At 41.1% G+C, this 15,709-nt stretch overlaps 1 protein-coding gene across 4 annotated transcripts in view; it reads left to right on the top strand.

The window, feature by feature from the left end:
- Window positions 1-15,709, top strand: part of LOC101158741 (copine-8) — a 126,090-nt gene that overhangs the window by 54,998 nt on the left and 55,383 nt on the right. For all 4 annotated transcript variants that reach the window (XM_023952457.2, XM_078941880.1, XM_078941879.1 and 1 more), the window contains 3 exons: window positions 3,922-3,968; window positions 6,362-6,465; window positions 12,506-12,545. In XM_023952457.2, coding sequence (XP_023808225.1) covers window positions 3,922-3,968; window positions 6,362-6,465; window positions 12,506-12,545 — 191 coding nt within the window. The remainder of the gene's footprint in view (window positions 1-3,921; window positions 3,969-6,361; window positions 6,466-12,505; window positions 12,546-15,709) is intronic.

The following is a 15,709-nucleotide window of genomic DNA, read 5'->3' as shown; positions in this document are numbered from 1 at the left end:
CCTGCTCTCGGAGCGCCAGCCCCTCCCACCCATGAAAACAAGCGGGCCCGTTCGAGCCGACATAGACCAGAGTCTGCACTGCAAGCTCCGCCCCCAGGCTGACACACACGCCGGGTCTAGGCCGGGCTCCAACACACAAGCTCCGCCCTCAACCACGGGCCGTGCACAGTCATGCAGACACCGGTCTTTGTGATGTTAGCCAGTGTAGCGTAGCCAACAGAGTCTCATTCCATTTGGCTTTAAATGTTGTGCATCCGCCAAAGAAGATTCTGGTGAGGAATCTTCACGACATCGTTTCTGAGAATGCAGGAAGCAGATGGATGAGACTGAGGAAAGGAGCAAACCATTTCCTGATGGAGGTGCAGAGGAAGATCTGCTCTGAACACGGATTATTCAGCAAAGACGGATCCAATCATGTGTCTCTGGAGCAAACAGCAGACTCTGTTTAAGTTGGTGCAGTTTGCCAGGATTCTGCGGTCTGCAACCGTTCTGACCCGTTTCTGTCTGAACTGAGCCCAGAGGAACGACAAAGCCCAAATACAACACGCTTCTGTGTTTATTTATATTAGTTTAACCCCATTTAAAATGTCAGAAGCAGAAAAAACGTCTCGTACTCTTGTTCCGTCCAGCGGGACAATGATGACGATTGATTTTCCATGAATAAAACATTGAAATATAAAGAAACAACACATTTAGTTATTAGTAAACCTGTTTTTACCTTTAGAAATAAGCAAACCAGTTCTTAAAAATAGGACCCTGTTCCAGACAGGATCATCTGCTGAAGCACATTCATTTAAAGGAAAAATCAACAGCAAAAGGTAAAAATGTTATTTTTTCTGCATAGGTCTCCTCATTCTCCCCCCTGCTGTACAAATGAAGGGCGTCACTGGTACCATCCAAAAATGTATTTAAATTATGTACAGACTTTAGTATCTTTTCCTCTCTGGACAGAAATGACAACATTTGCTGTGCTGTAGAAAATATTTGCTTTAATCTATTTTAATATTAAACAAAGCTCACAGAAGATCAGCCTTTTTATGTTTACAGTATTTAGCTGTGGTCTTCTGAGTGTTTTTAGATCAGTGTCATGTTGACAGAAAAACTTTACACATTTTAGATTCCTGTTTCAGGAGCCTTCACTCCACAAAACTGACAAAATAAATGTAATTGATGCTAAAATAAAGCACGACTTATTTTTTAAAAGAATAAAAATGACTCCTTTCAGCCAGAGAGGCCAATGGAGGCTTAAAGAGCTTCTGAGCAAATAAAGTCTACAAAAACAAAACATACATTTGTCCAAAAAAGGTTGGTCAGTATATTCTATTTTCCTCCCTTTAACCCTTGTGCTATCCAAGGCACTTTAACGTTGGGAGGTGGGTCATCCAGACCCACTAGACAGTGCTCTGAACCTTTTTTCTTCAATGATTTGTGATCTTCACTGGTGTCCATGGATTACATGAAATCTTTCCACCTTTATCCACCTTTGTCATGGTAGGGAGAACACGTCAATGGAAGGGGGGGGGGGGGGGGTTGTCTTAGATAGAACAAGGGCTACACCAATCAGCATGAACCCTCTTGGCTGTGATTGGCTGTTGGTGGCACAAACATAACGCAGATGTGATTCCAGATGTGAACCCAAAGTCAAAGTTAGGGAGAAACTGAGATGAGAAACAACGCATCTGATTTGAAAGTTAGAAAGTTTTGTTTTTAAACCTGAACATTCTGTTTGCAGTTTAACACTAGAACACCTTTGTTATAAAAAGTCACACCGTCACTTTTGCCGGGTACTTTTTACCCCATATAAGATACCCAACAAAAGTAGAGTAAAAGAGTAAGGTCCTAAAAATAGATCAAAACACAACACGCGATAAAGCAGAGTGGTTTTCTTATCAACTGTGGTATGTGTAACAAAATGAAAACATAGTAAGGTCCTAAAAACATGCTAGAAAATTACTGAAAAATTAGGAATTTGAGAACAAAAAATGCCTAAAAATAACAAAAATATACTACAAACTTGGTCTTTGGTCCACCCATTCCTGGGACATGTGAGGCACAGACTCATGGACACGCCACATACTGAACTTCATGTCTAGGGTAGGAAATTTGAATCCTAAAACTGACTTTTGTTCTCAGTGTGGTGTACCAATATCACTTCATACAAAAATAGTCAACTTTATAGAACTGTTGACGTTTTTCTTCATTCGGTCCCAAAATATGCCAAATCTCATTTCTATCAAAACACTACGATGAACTGTGAAACAAACCAAAGACGGTAAAACGTTATAATCTCATCTACTCTCTAGATAAACATGAAATACACCCTCACAGAAAATACAAACCATCTGGTTTTTCTCTTCAAAAATCAATATGTACTATTTTATAGACAAAGATTCACAAACAGTTTGTCAAAAACAGCATGTTTACTGTATTCAGTCCCAGTCTGGTTCCAATCAAGACAACACTTGAATTAATTCTTCTCAGTAGTGAAAAGCATTTCACTGGCCTGAGCCGTTCAGGCGTCTCTTCACACTACACTGGTGAGTAAAGAAGTGTCTGATTATAGAGAAGTACAGGGATCCCTCCATCACTGCCGCTTCAATTTACATGCCGTCCTTCGTTCTCCAACCATTCTTTAAAGCAGTCAGTCTTTCACATTTTAAAGTGTGTAATTATCACATTACAGGCCTCAATTAATGTGTTTAAAGTTAAAGTTAATGACAGTGTTAGTAAAAGAGGCAGTAAAGGAACACTGTTTTCTGCAAAGTCAAAGGAAACGACAGGAAAAGATAAGCATAGGTTTGAAAATGTAGATATTTTCTTATGTAAGGCCTCAGTCATGGGGGGTTCTGAGTTGTCTGGGATGTGTAGAATGAACAGTATGATGGTTGTGTGGGTGGTAAATCTATGGTGAATTATCTAATGCTACATTCGCATTGGCCTGGGACTAAAAGCGAATGTAAACGTACGGGAACGCTAAAAAACTCTCGTGTCCATGAATAACTTTGCAGGTTTTAGGTCCGTTTTCCAGCTCTCGTACTAAATGCGTGGCCATTGAATGTGTGTTGAATGTTAACCCAGTTGAACTTTGACCATTCAGGGACGTACTGACACGGCCCTTTTTCATTCATAGAAGTCCCGGACTGTAGAGAAACATTTTCACTCTACGTTCTCGCCCAGTGCTCTACCACCTTCTTATTCATCCTAACCTCCTTCAAGCACCTACAAATGTGCCCATTTTTGGTTACATACAACCCAAATCTAGTCGTAAGGGCAGATGTGACTAAGGGTTAAGCACGTTTTGTGTATTTCGGCGTGTCCTGTCAGGGGTCGTCACAGCCAATCAGCTTTCACTGATTTGCACAGGCGGTTTGGCGTTGAGCATAAACACCAACAAGAAAACAGAAGGAGCTGCATTTCCAGAAGAAGATGCAGGGTTGAATGTTTTATTGTTGAATAAAAATAGGAAACTTAAAGGCTAATAAATGGCATTAAATAAATAAAGAAATGATCAAAGTTGACCATAAATTAAGTGAAAACAGCACAATAACAGAAAATATATTTTTGTGTAGTCCAGGGCTGTGCTCACCTCACCCTCCAGCTCTCACACTCATGTATTCCAGATTTTGACTGACAGCTCACATCTAATCCACATGATTAGTCCATAGGAGGCCTGTGTCCCACTGCTCATCTCTGCCTGAACAACACTCTGCTGTCTACACTTTTGTGGTTTTCCTACCTCAGCACTTCTATCAGTTTCTACCACTGGATCTACTAGACTGAACTGGACAATCCAAAACGAACTTGTTATTTTAATTAAAGTGGACCACTGTCAAAACCTGTTAAAATCTGCTTCATGCTTGACATTATGGTTGTAACGATTTCTGCCAATAATTTGGTGTTTTTCATCTTTTGTCTTCACAGTTTGTGTTCTCTACACACAAGCCATTGGAAACAAGGAGTGGAGAGAGGTTAGTGTGTGTTTCTGTGGGACAAAATGCTTGGAAGCACATGTTTGCTCAACACAAGATCTTTCAGTAAAACATGTTCACGTTATTTGAACATTTTAGGGAAAAATATACAGACTTGTATAAGATTGTTAATGTAATGATTGAACTGAACAATTTTGAATAAAAAATAAAGAAAACAAGCAGAGTGACCCTAGAGCAGTTTATGTATCTGTATCTTACAGTTTAGCAGCATTAGTCATGTGAAGCACATGTTCAGTTCCTAAAGTACACCTGCCACCCAGCGGTTCTTTTACCTGAAAACAAACTTTTTGTAAACCAGCTGTAAGAAACGCACAGATAGACTCGTCTGCTTTTTCCTGCTTCAACCATCTAACACCAAAACGGCGCTGTGGCTCCATGATGTCACTGCAGGAACGTGGATGAAACGCCCAGTACATAAGCATTACTGCTAGGTTGGGTCCCAATTCCTTCACTACTTAGTGCATTCTCCATTTTCTAGTCTGAACTCACCATTCCCAAATCCACTGCCCTAGAAATTTCCCAGAAGTCTCTGTAAAAAACCAGTGTCCATCGATGCTCACTAGATTGGGGAATGCAGACCACAATGCATTGTGTTTGAACCTTTTTTGCAAAGAACAAAGTATTTTAATCCATGTTTTTAGGTTTTTACTGTGTGAAATTGGTGACATCATATTTTCTGTTTAAAAGCAAAAGTAGTGGGTATTGTGTCCAAATTGCTTTTAAAATCCAGGGAACTAGGTAGTCCTGTACTGTATAGTTTTTTAGTATTTGGGGAGTAAGAAGGGAATTTGGACGCAGCCCTAGACATTGATTAGTGTGACAGTGATCCTCAGTCTTTTCATTTCTGTAAAGTCATATTTGTGCCACTACAATGTGAACAAAGGCTACAGTTATGCAGCCAGCAAACGTAGATCATTTTCTAGGATCATTCTCTGGTTGACTGACAGTGGGGGACAGTGCCACGCCCCCCATAGAAAGTTCCACCTCCAAACAAATGAAGACAAATCAGTGGCCATTTTTTCACGATATGGATGTCACCATGACGGAGCCAGACACCGTCAGTGAGCTGTGATTGGTCGGAGTCCAGGATCTGTCCATCAAACGTTTTTATGTTTGATGTGACTCCACCTACTTTTATCGAGGCATAGTTTTTCTTATGAATTATCAAGAACATGTGAGAAAAGGGTATTAGAGTTAAATGGTTATCCTGACAACTATAATGACTGAGTTCTAGCTGTTTATTTCTCAATGGTATCTATGGGATTTTCACTTCCTGGAGCCAGTGAGAACTTCCTGTTTGGAACGCCAGGGAGAAAGGGTCACTCATCCAGTTCCCACATACAGGCAACGGTTTCAAAATACACTTTTGCATTTGTGACCTTTTGAAACCTGCTTAATATCCTGTTATTTCACTCATCACTTTGCGGACGTGTTCTATCCAATCTCCCTTTCTCTCAATCTTTTTTTTCTTGGCTCTAAGCTCAGATTTACAAATGTGCCACCAAATCAGCCAATCACAGATTAGAGGGTTGATGCTGATTGGTCAGGATGTCCCTCCAATCAAATGTCTTTACCTCACATCCAGGTGCTCAGAGGCCAGGGGGGGTGGACGTTTTATTGGTCCGATTCTGCAACTTCTAACCATTGTGGTCTGTTTCTCACTGAGCAGAACCAAGGAGGAGCAGCAAAGCCCCAGAATGCAACACTGCTGTCTATGTTTGTTGTGATTTATGCAAATAAAGTTGAGTTTTTTTCATGACCAACACAAATATGTATTTTGTTTGCGTTTCAGAAGGTTTAGATTTCAAAACTGTGACCTTTGTTCTGATTGTAGTGGTACTTCATACATTTACAATACTATTTTAGTCTTTAATTAAGAACTCATTCTACATCTTCATAATATAAAACTCTCTGCTGCCGCTGGTGGCCCTCCACATTGAATATTCCTGCATATAAAGGAGCCTTGAATCTCCCAGCCCCAATCACTGCAGCGTATTTATCCTTCTGAGCAGACCCATCATGTACAGGCTAAGTTAAATGCCAAACGGGGGCCACCTGCCCCTTAAGCAGCTCTGCAGGCTCGACATAATCTTCTGTAACCGGCGGTTCCCCTGATGCGTCTCCTGAGGGAACGGCTCCAGGTTACAGATTACCATGAGTCACCGCCGCTTCACATCAAGCCCGTAAAGCTGATTCTTTGTGTTCAAACACACAGAAAGGTCAAAAAGATCATCACCAGATCAAAGGTCTGGGACATTTAGAGCATTACAAGATATTTCCTTTCCCCCATTTAAAACAGCCAAGGTCTGTTCACTATGGTGTTTGTTAAGTGGACTTTCTCACAGGCCTCCCTTCTTGGTTTGTCTGTTTAGTTTGGGAGAACAGAAGTGATCGACAACACGCTTAATCCAGACTTTGTGCGGAAATTCATTCTGGACTACTTCTTTGAAGAGCGTCAGAACCTCAGACTTGACTTGTAAGTAACAATCACATTTTGTTATGTCTCCCAGGATGCCATTGTTGTTTGCAGAAATGAGATTTGTCTTCTGATTTTGAATGGATCCCTAATGGATTTGTGACAGTCATTGAAATTTATTGTCTTTAATCAGAATCATTATTATTAAATGTATAAAAAGTCTGTTGAAGAGCAAAATCGTTCTCACCAATTTTAATGGCAAAAATAACAAATCATTTTAAAACGATTCCATTTCTAGTGCTCAGTTGGCCGTCGTGCAGGAAATCAGGGTCTGCTCCCCAGGGACCCACTGAGCTTAATAGACGTCCCAAGTCCGTTGTAATGTATTGACTATGCTTGACATTTAAAATGCATTAATCAAGATTCCTGGACTTGGGCCTCTCTTGCATGGGTTCAGCTTTATCCCATAGATGGCAGCACTAGTTATCCATTATGGCAGCACTCCTGTTTATCCCTTGTGCTATCCTATGACCCCCCCCCCCCCCCCCCCCCCCCCTTCCATTGAGGTGTTCTTCCTACCGTGACAAAGGTGGATAAAGGTGGAAAGATTTCATGTAATCCATGGACACCAGTGAAGATCACAAATCATTGAAGAAAAAAGGTTCAGAGCACTGTCTAGTGGGTCTAGATGACCCCACTCCCAATGGTAAAGTGCCTAGGATAGCACAAGGGTTACTACAAGAAGGGCCCAAGTCCAGAGACTTTAGTTTGCTCGTCCACTGAAATGATAAGTGAGGTGCTTCATATTATAGCATTTGGAAGCTATGAACTGGAGCTAAGTCTGGGTAAAGTATTCATCATTTGGTGTAGCCTCCCTTTTATGGAAGTGATTCTGTAGCATAATTAAAAATAAAAGTCAAAACCAGAAATGCCTTTCTATTTTCAAAATGAAGCTGCATTTTTTGACTCAAAATTAAAATAAAAAAGGATTCCTTCAAAATGCTTTTTCATTTCTACTTCAACACTGCTTATTCTGTGTCATAATTAAATGAACATGCAAAGAGGGGATTGCATTTTCATTTTAACATCCACCCTGTGAACATCGTGGCATTATTCAAGTCGAATAAGCATTTCCAGCGTCAGTGCTTTCTCCGGCCCCTTTTGAACTAACTGATTCAACTGAAATCTGTGTCCAAACCAACAAGTAAACTAGAATGAATGTCAAATCCATTCACATGTTAGTTTCCTAAAGTTCACCACTGTTGTTGTTCCACATCCAAAGAATCCAAAGGGAACATTCTGAGAACATTCTAGACACTGGATGGTCAGTATGGTGAATTTGTCTATTAATAGGCCATTTGGCAGAAATGCATAAAGAAATAAACATGTCTCTGCAAAGTCAGTGTTCCCAAACATTGGACTGTACTGATGTCTGGTTATGTTTTTTACCTTTAGTTCTTACCTTGTCCGGTCCAGCAGCTGAAGACTTTCTGTGTTAGACGGGATTTAAAATCTTCTGATCTGTGAGGTGTCATCATGTGTGTTGTCTGCTGTGATGGTTTCTACGTTAGTGTAAACAAACCTGCTGTGCTTCAATCCCAATGGTTTCCCCCCAAAATGGAGATGATTCATTTATTTAATTTTCAAACCATTCTATAAGGACAGGTCACTTTGATTAACAACTTTCCTCTGACAGATGGATCTTCGTACAAATATAAATCAATTCATTGATTAACTGATTAAACGTCACACCCCAACAAAAATAACATACTATAATACGAGTCATAGTATTTATGGTATTTCTAAATACTCTGATCACGTCGATCAGGACTGTTCAATCCTGGTCACCAATATCTGGATCATGAGCGTTCAATCAATTAGAACATGGAAACAGCTGATCCAGCTCAGGTCAGCCCTGATTGAAATGATCAAAGAGAGCGGAGAGCAAATCCAGCTCATCCACACGGACGCTGCTGAATAGATCTGCATGCAAACTATGGAAAAACTGGAGCTCATCAAGATTTGTCATGGATCCCAGGCAGGTTTTGCATATAGGTTGTTGGAATATATCACTCATTAGGATGTTACGGTGGTGCAGTGGTTGGCGCTCTAACCTCACAGCAAGAAGGCCCTGGTTCAAGTCTGTGCTTAAGGAGGCAGCTGCTTGATTCTGTGAATGTGATCATTTACCAAAGCTGTGTTTGCATCACACATATGTACTTCTATGGAAGTACTTCTATGGAGAAGGAACACTACTTCACAGTTACCCTGCTTCCACACACCAACAATTCTCAACAATACTATACATTCAAACGTTTGACTGTGAAAATCGTATTTGACAACGCGCCGCTCCACGTAACAAATAGTCCGCTTTCTGTGAAAAAGGGATTCAAACCGAAACAATAACAAGAATAAAGGACTAAAAACTGGTTACTATTTATTGTATCTGTGACTGTCTTTTGTTTTTCCTGCCTAGGGACTATAGATGCAAATTAGCATCATTGCTATAATCCAGCATGTTTACGCCTGTCATTGTTTGATAGACGTTCATTAATGTGCACTGTCCCTATTAAATAAAGTTTAATAATAATAACAATGATAATTTCTTTTGTATGTGACCGTGGTATAAGCGGGTTAATGGCCTTCAAAGTGTGCATTATCAGAATGAATGCACTTCGCGTTGAACGGTTCAGGCTTCCACGTTGTGCGTTCAATTCTGATAACGCACACTTGATCAGCCATTACACAATGCATGGAAGACACAAAGGATGTTTCTAAATCAGATTTATTTTAAAAAGCTTTCCAAAAGCATCGGTAATCACGTCTATGTGTGGTTACCTCAGGCTCTCTGGGTATTGTGAGACGTCATCCCGCTGCAAAAGCCGCTGTTATCCATGTGAAACAGAGCAGCTTCAGCAGTTTTCCTGCTCATTTCCACTATAGGTAGACCATAATATTATACTCTGCATGATGGTAAAGACTGTGGGACGACCACGACTGCCAACAGAGCATTTGTGACTGTCTTCTTTAACAAGCTGAAACCCTGAAATGGCTTGATGCATCTATGAAACATGCTGCAATAAATGCTCCTTTAGTGTCCCTCCTCCCTTTATGTACAGCAGTTTAAGAACAAAAACCCCCTTTAACATGTGGTGCTGTTAAAAATTCATTCAGGAATCTGACATTCAACCCTGCAGCTCCTTCTAGTTTCATTGAAATGGTTTATCTCAAGCAGTCAAAGCTGGAAGAATGCAGCAGTAAACATTACAGTCATCAGTTATACATTCACACAAAGACGGATCAAACTTAGGATAATTAGACATTAAATCAAAGATTGTTTGAATGGGAGTGGAAGGAAGTGAACGTCTAGAATCCCACCCTGTTCTACTGTAACCATTTGATTAAATGAATGATCATTATCAGGTTCATAACTTCTATCAGACAGAATTAAGAATCCTTAGGCATCAATAAATCACATTACTTCATAACTGTGTAAAATAGACATAACTCCATTTTGGATATCAACAGCAGAAAAATTATCTAAAATATGTGCAGATATTTTCTTTCAGTAGAAATAATTCCCTCTTCTCTGATGGAGCCATGCTGAGTCGTCTTCCCCAAATGTCGCGACTTGCCAAAAAAAGGACTTGTGTGTCTGCGCTACAAGTCGAGTGCGTTTTCAGCACGGCAGGTAAAGCGGCCGGACGGCAGCGTGCCGGGTTCAAGCCAGACAAAGTAAAATTGTTTGTTTTTCTTAGATTTGCTGCTGTTGGAAAAACGTTTCCCATTCAAAGTTAATGGGCCTTTATTTGCACTTTATTTCAACTGTCTGCTATTTCCAGTTAAGTCTGTTATTCAGTGTTTTTCCACCTTTTTGAGCCAAGGCACACTCTATCCTTGACAAAAATCCTGCGGCATCCAAAAATTAAAAAAGGAGAAACTCTATAGTCTGCATTGACGTACAGTCCCTCTGCAACGTTTTTTTATGGGATGTTTGGCTGTTAAGAAACACAAACCTTGAAGGAGAACTAAACTGTTGACCTCTGACCTCTGATTTCATCAAGATTTAAAACTGGTTGATGTGTGTTTGTTGTTTAAGACGTTTAACAGGGAAGACTCATTGTACGCTGAGACGCTGTCACTTTAACCCAATGCATCATGGGAGATGTAGTGATGGCAGACAGACTCTCTTCTCTGAGCTTCATGGTTTTGTTCTCTTGTTCCACGGTCTGACACCGGATTCTGTGGAAAGCTACACCGCTAAAGACGAGCTTTAGCTGGTATTTTTGTTGGAACTGAGAGACTTTATGAGCAGAATCAGAACAAGGAAGTGAAGACTTTAACCACTTCTGATTGGTCAGACTGATGACATGTGATTAAGCCTCCAAGAATGATTGGTGGAGACAGTTAAAGGGGCGGGACTTTTCAGAAAACAGATCTGAAGCTGCGGCTAAATCACGGTACCGTCATTTTCATCAAATGTCTTTAATAGAATCAAATAAACACAAAGTATTTTATGATCTTTCATATTCTTAACTTCTCAGTGTTTTATCAGGGCCTGTTTGGATGAACACAGAGCTGAGATCCTGGAGATGGAAAATGATTTTAGATCAGTCAATGGGTCATTTCAACCATCCTTTCTCTCTGGGTAGAATTTGGACTTCACTGTCCTGGAACGAGTGGTTTGTGGCCTTCAGGTGGAGGTTCCTGCAGACTCAGGTCCACTTGGGTTGGCTCTGCCATGTTGGTAAAGCCGCTTGTGTAGAGGTTGTTTGGTTTCTCCTATATACTGTTCATTGCAGTTCTCTTTGCAGTGGATAGAAAACACAACATGACTCTGTTTGAGGCTGGGAATTTTGTCCTTTGGATGAACCAGTTTTTGTCTGAGAGTCTTAACTGGTTTGAGATGAACTGGGATGTTATGTTGTCTGAAAATCGTTTTTAGTTTTTCAGACAGGCCAGAGATATAAGGAATGGAAATACTGTTCCCTTTAGGCTCTTGATCCTTCTTGTCCTGTTTTCTTGTATGTTGGGATCTGGTGAAAGCCCAGTCTGGATATCAGGTTCTGAGGGCTTGATGGACGTGTTGCTGTTCTTTCTTCTTTCCATCAGAGCTTGTGGGCACCTCCTGGGCTCTGGGTTGTAGTTTCCTGATGACGCCTAGTTTGTGCTGTAAGGGGTGGTTTGAGTCAAATAACAGGTACTGATCTGTGTGAGTCCAGATGACAGCCCCTAAACCCACTACTATGATGGAATCAACCTGGATGAATGACAGTCTTCATAGACAGCATTACATGGCATTTTTCTGACAAATAAAAAGACTTCTTTCCGATTTAAATGAATTGTCTCTTGATAGTTTGGTAGCTGGTTGGAATTGAGCCCTGCAGCAGTGCAGTTGGTTGTGTTGTTGTTGTTATCATTTGTGCGTGTTAAAGAAGCAAATGTTTGTGTTGGCCCCTTTTACATTCCTCCTGGTCCTCATCATCAGCAGCAGCCTATTTATTCTGAGATGCAAGTGTTTCCCTCCTCAAGCTTAGTACAAAGAAATATGGCTAGAAAATAGAGAACCCCCTCTAAGTGCATGTGCAGTCTGACCTACCATCCCCATCCAGCCATTAAAAACCACACTGACCCCAGAGTTCACTATCAGGATCATTGCTTTTAGCTCCGCCCATTGTGGAGGAATCCATGTTTAGAATTTGGTGAAAGGAGCTGCAAAATGCTCCCAGATAGCTGAATGAATGGTTTCTCTGAAGGGTTCCTGTTCTTCATAGTGTGGCTCTTTAGAAATCAGGTGTCATTTTACCGCCTCTCACCAAACGGTGGGATGAGGGGGACAGCACTTTGCTACAGAGAAACAAATAAAAAAGGAAAAGTTGACTTATTAACCCACTAACACCCTTTGCTGGGTTGCCTTAGCCTCCTAACAAAGTCAGGTCACACTCGCATGTGTCATCCAATGAGTTTGTGTAGTGACACTTAACGGCTGTAAGCCTGCCGTGCAGGAAGGCAGAATAACTGAGCTCTCCTGGGAGATCCTCACCGGGAAACTGCCGCTGATTCCCCCTCCCTCACTAATGCACTTTCTTCATTTCTGCAGGTATGATGTGGACTCCAAGAGTGCCAACCTGTCCAAACACGTGAGTGCTCCTCTGTTGTCGCTTTCATGCTGCTTTGCTTTCTGTTTGTGTAATCCTGAGCGGTTCTTTGTCTCAACTGTCCATTAGACTCATTATGGCAACACAGCAGTAAACGGACAATCGCTGAGTTCATCACTGTTAGATATACCAGGTGTCCTCAACTGCCTTTTGGTCATTTAGATATTGGAAAGACTCTCTGCTTGTTTTTCTTCTCTTAGGAACAGCAATTATAGCATCAGTAATTAGAAACAACAATGTGCTTGCAGGCCCTAATTACCGGTATTTAATTACCAATAGTTGCTGCCTACTTGTGTGGAAACCTCGTTGTTCACAGTTCCAGCTCTTTTCCATCCCCTTATTTACAGTTGAAACCTGATAACTGACACCATCACAGGGGTTAATAATTCACAAACTGTCATCAAATCAGATTTCTGTGACTGAGGCCTTTTCCCTTAATAATAATAATAATAATAAACTTTATTTGTATAGCACCTTTCCAGATAAAAATCACAAAGTGCTTCACAGTACAACACGATAAAACAACAGTAAAACACAGTAAAAACACATGTTAAAAAGAAATTAAGAAAAGGCTATTTTAAAAAGATATGTTTTTAGCTGCTTTTTAAAAGAAAACACTGAGTCCACAGATCTGAGGCTGAGAGGAAGAGAGTTCCAGAGGGATGGGGCCACCGTGGCAAAGGCTCTGTCTCCTTTAGTCTTTAAACGGGTTCTCTTAACAGCCAGCAGACCCTGGTCACATGACCTCAGTGACCTGCTGGGAGTGTATGGCTGCACCAGGTCTTTTATGTAGACTGGTGCTTGGTCATTAAGAGCTCTGTATGTTAAGACCAGGATTTTAAAATGCACTCTGTAGTGAATGGGGAGCCAGTGCAGCTGCATTAACAACGGGGTGATGTGTGAGAACTTGGATGAATTGGTTAAAAGCCTGGCAGCAGCGTTCTGGACAATCTGGAGCCGTTCTAGAGATTTTTTACTTAAACATGTGAAGATGGAGTTGCAATAGTCGAGACGGGAGGATATAAAACTGTGAATGAGCATCTCCATCTCAGAACGCGACACAACTGGACTCAATTTTGCAATGTTTTTTAGATGATAAAAACAAGAGCGAACGAGTGACCCGACATGGGAGTCCAGGGATAAAGCCGGGTCTAAAGTTACACCTAGGTTCCTGACAGAGGACTTGATAAAAGAAGCAAGTGAGCCGAGCTCATGGATTATCTGGGGGAGACAACTGTCAGGAGCACAAACTAGGACCTCAGTTTTGGCTTCATTGAGTTGGAGAAAGTTGTGATTCATCCAGCTCTTAACTGAATCCAGACACTTTTGTAAAGTCTGTATTTTAAAAACATCCTGGGGTTTAAAAGACACATAAAGCTGAATATCGTCAGCATAAAAGTGATAAGAAATGTCATTAAAAGAACTTAAAATATGCTGTAAAGGCAGCAGATATAAAATAAACAATAAAGGTCCCAAAACTGAGCTTTGGGGCACACCAGAAGTGAGAGGAGCAGAAGAAGACTTAAACTTGGAGAAGACAACAGAGAAAGATCTGCCAGTCAAATATGATGAAAACCAGTTTAAGGCTGATCCGGAGACCCCAACCCAGTTTTTCAGCCTGTCCAAGAGGATGTTATGGTCCACAGTGTCAAAGGCTGCGGTCAGGTCTAATAACAGTAACACAGAGCATTTTCCTGCATCACTCTGCATCAGGATGTCATTAGTGACTCTGAGAAGGGCTGTTTCAGTGGAGTGAGCTCTGCGAAAACCTGACTGAAAATGATCAAATATCCCATGACTGTCGAGAGCAGCTGTAAGTTGTTTGGCAACAACCTTTTCTAAAATTTTAGACATGAAAGGAAGGTTAGAAATGGGTCTAAAACTGCTCAAGAGGGAGGGGTCAAGCCCAGGTTTTTTAAGGAGAGGAAGTACAACAGCTTCCTTAAAGTGCTCAGGGACTTGACCAAACAGCAGAGACGAGTTCATTATTGACAGGACACAGGGACCAATGGACTGGAAGACATCTTTGAGCAGAGAAGTTGGCAACGTGCAAGAGGATGACTTCATTGTGCCAACTAATCTGACTAGCTCAGGGAGGGAAACAGGCGAGAATGTGTCTAAAATCACAGGACGAGGCGGACCAGGAAAAGAACCAGAGCCAGGACCAGCTGTGTGACACAGAGAGCTTCTCACAGATCTGACCTTTTCAATAAAAAATGATAAAAACTTTTCACAATCATCATTTGAATGGATGGGAACGGCAGGTGGACTGGGCATAACAATATCACTAATAGTGTTGAACAGCACTTTAGGATTACCTCTGCTTTTGGAAATGAGATTAGTGAAATATGCAGCCCTCGCATCTCTAACAGCATTGTTAAAAGAAACTAAAAGATCCTTAAGATGAAGGAGATGAACATTTAGGTGAGTTCTTTTCCATAAACGTTCAACTTTTCTGCATAATTGTTTCAGACGGCGAATACTATTGTTAATCCAAGGGGAAACCTTAGTGACAGGAGCCAGTCTAGTTTTAACAGGACAGACTTCATCCAAGATGGAAAGACAATAACGGTTAAAGTTACATAATAAAGTATTAACATCAGTACACGGAGAAAGGACCAGGTTAAAAGCATTAGAAAAGACCTCAGCTGTGGAGGAGTTAAGGATGCGAGAGCTGACTTCTCTGCGTACAGGCAAAAGTGATACAGAAAAAGATAAGTTAAAAAAAATGCAATGATGGTCAGAAATAAAAATGTCCTCAGAAAAAATAAAATCAACATGCACACCCAAGCTAAAAACAAGATCGAGTGTGCCACCTTTAACATGTGTGGGCCCAAACACATGCTGAATAAAGTTAAAGGAGTCCATTAGGCTGATAAAACCACTGGCAAATAGATCAGAGTCATCATTAATATGCATGTTAAAATCACCAACTATGATCAGGTTAGACAGCTTCATAGTGGAAGAAAGAAAGTCGCTGAACTCCTGTAAAAACACACCATTTGATCCAGGTGGACGGTAGACAACGGCACAGTGAAGGGGGTACTTATTCCCGACTTTGATCACCTGGAGCTCGAATGAAGAAAATTGAACAGCGCTCACCGAGCGGCATAGGAGGCGATTCCGAAAGACCGCGGCGACTCCCC

The sequence above is a fragment of the Oryzias latipes genome, chromosome 23, assembly GCF_053564925.1.
Source record: "Oryzias latipes strain Hd-rR chromosome 23, Olatipes_Hd-rR_3.1".
Lineage (NCBI taxonomy): Eukaryota > Metazoa > Chordata > Actinopteri > Beloniformes > Adrianichthyidae > Oryzias > Oryzias latipes.
Note: the sequence above shows the minus strand (reverse complement) of the source record. Positions and strands in the feature narration are given on the sequence as shown.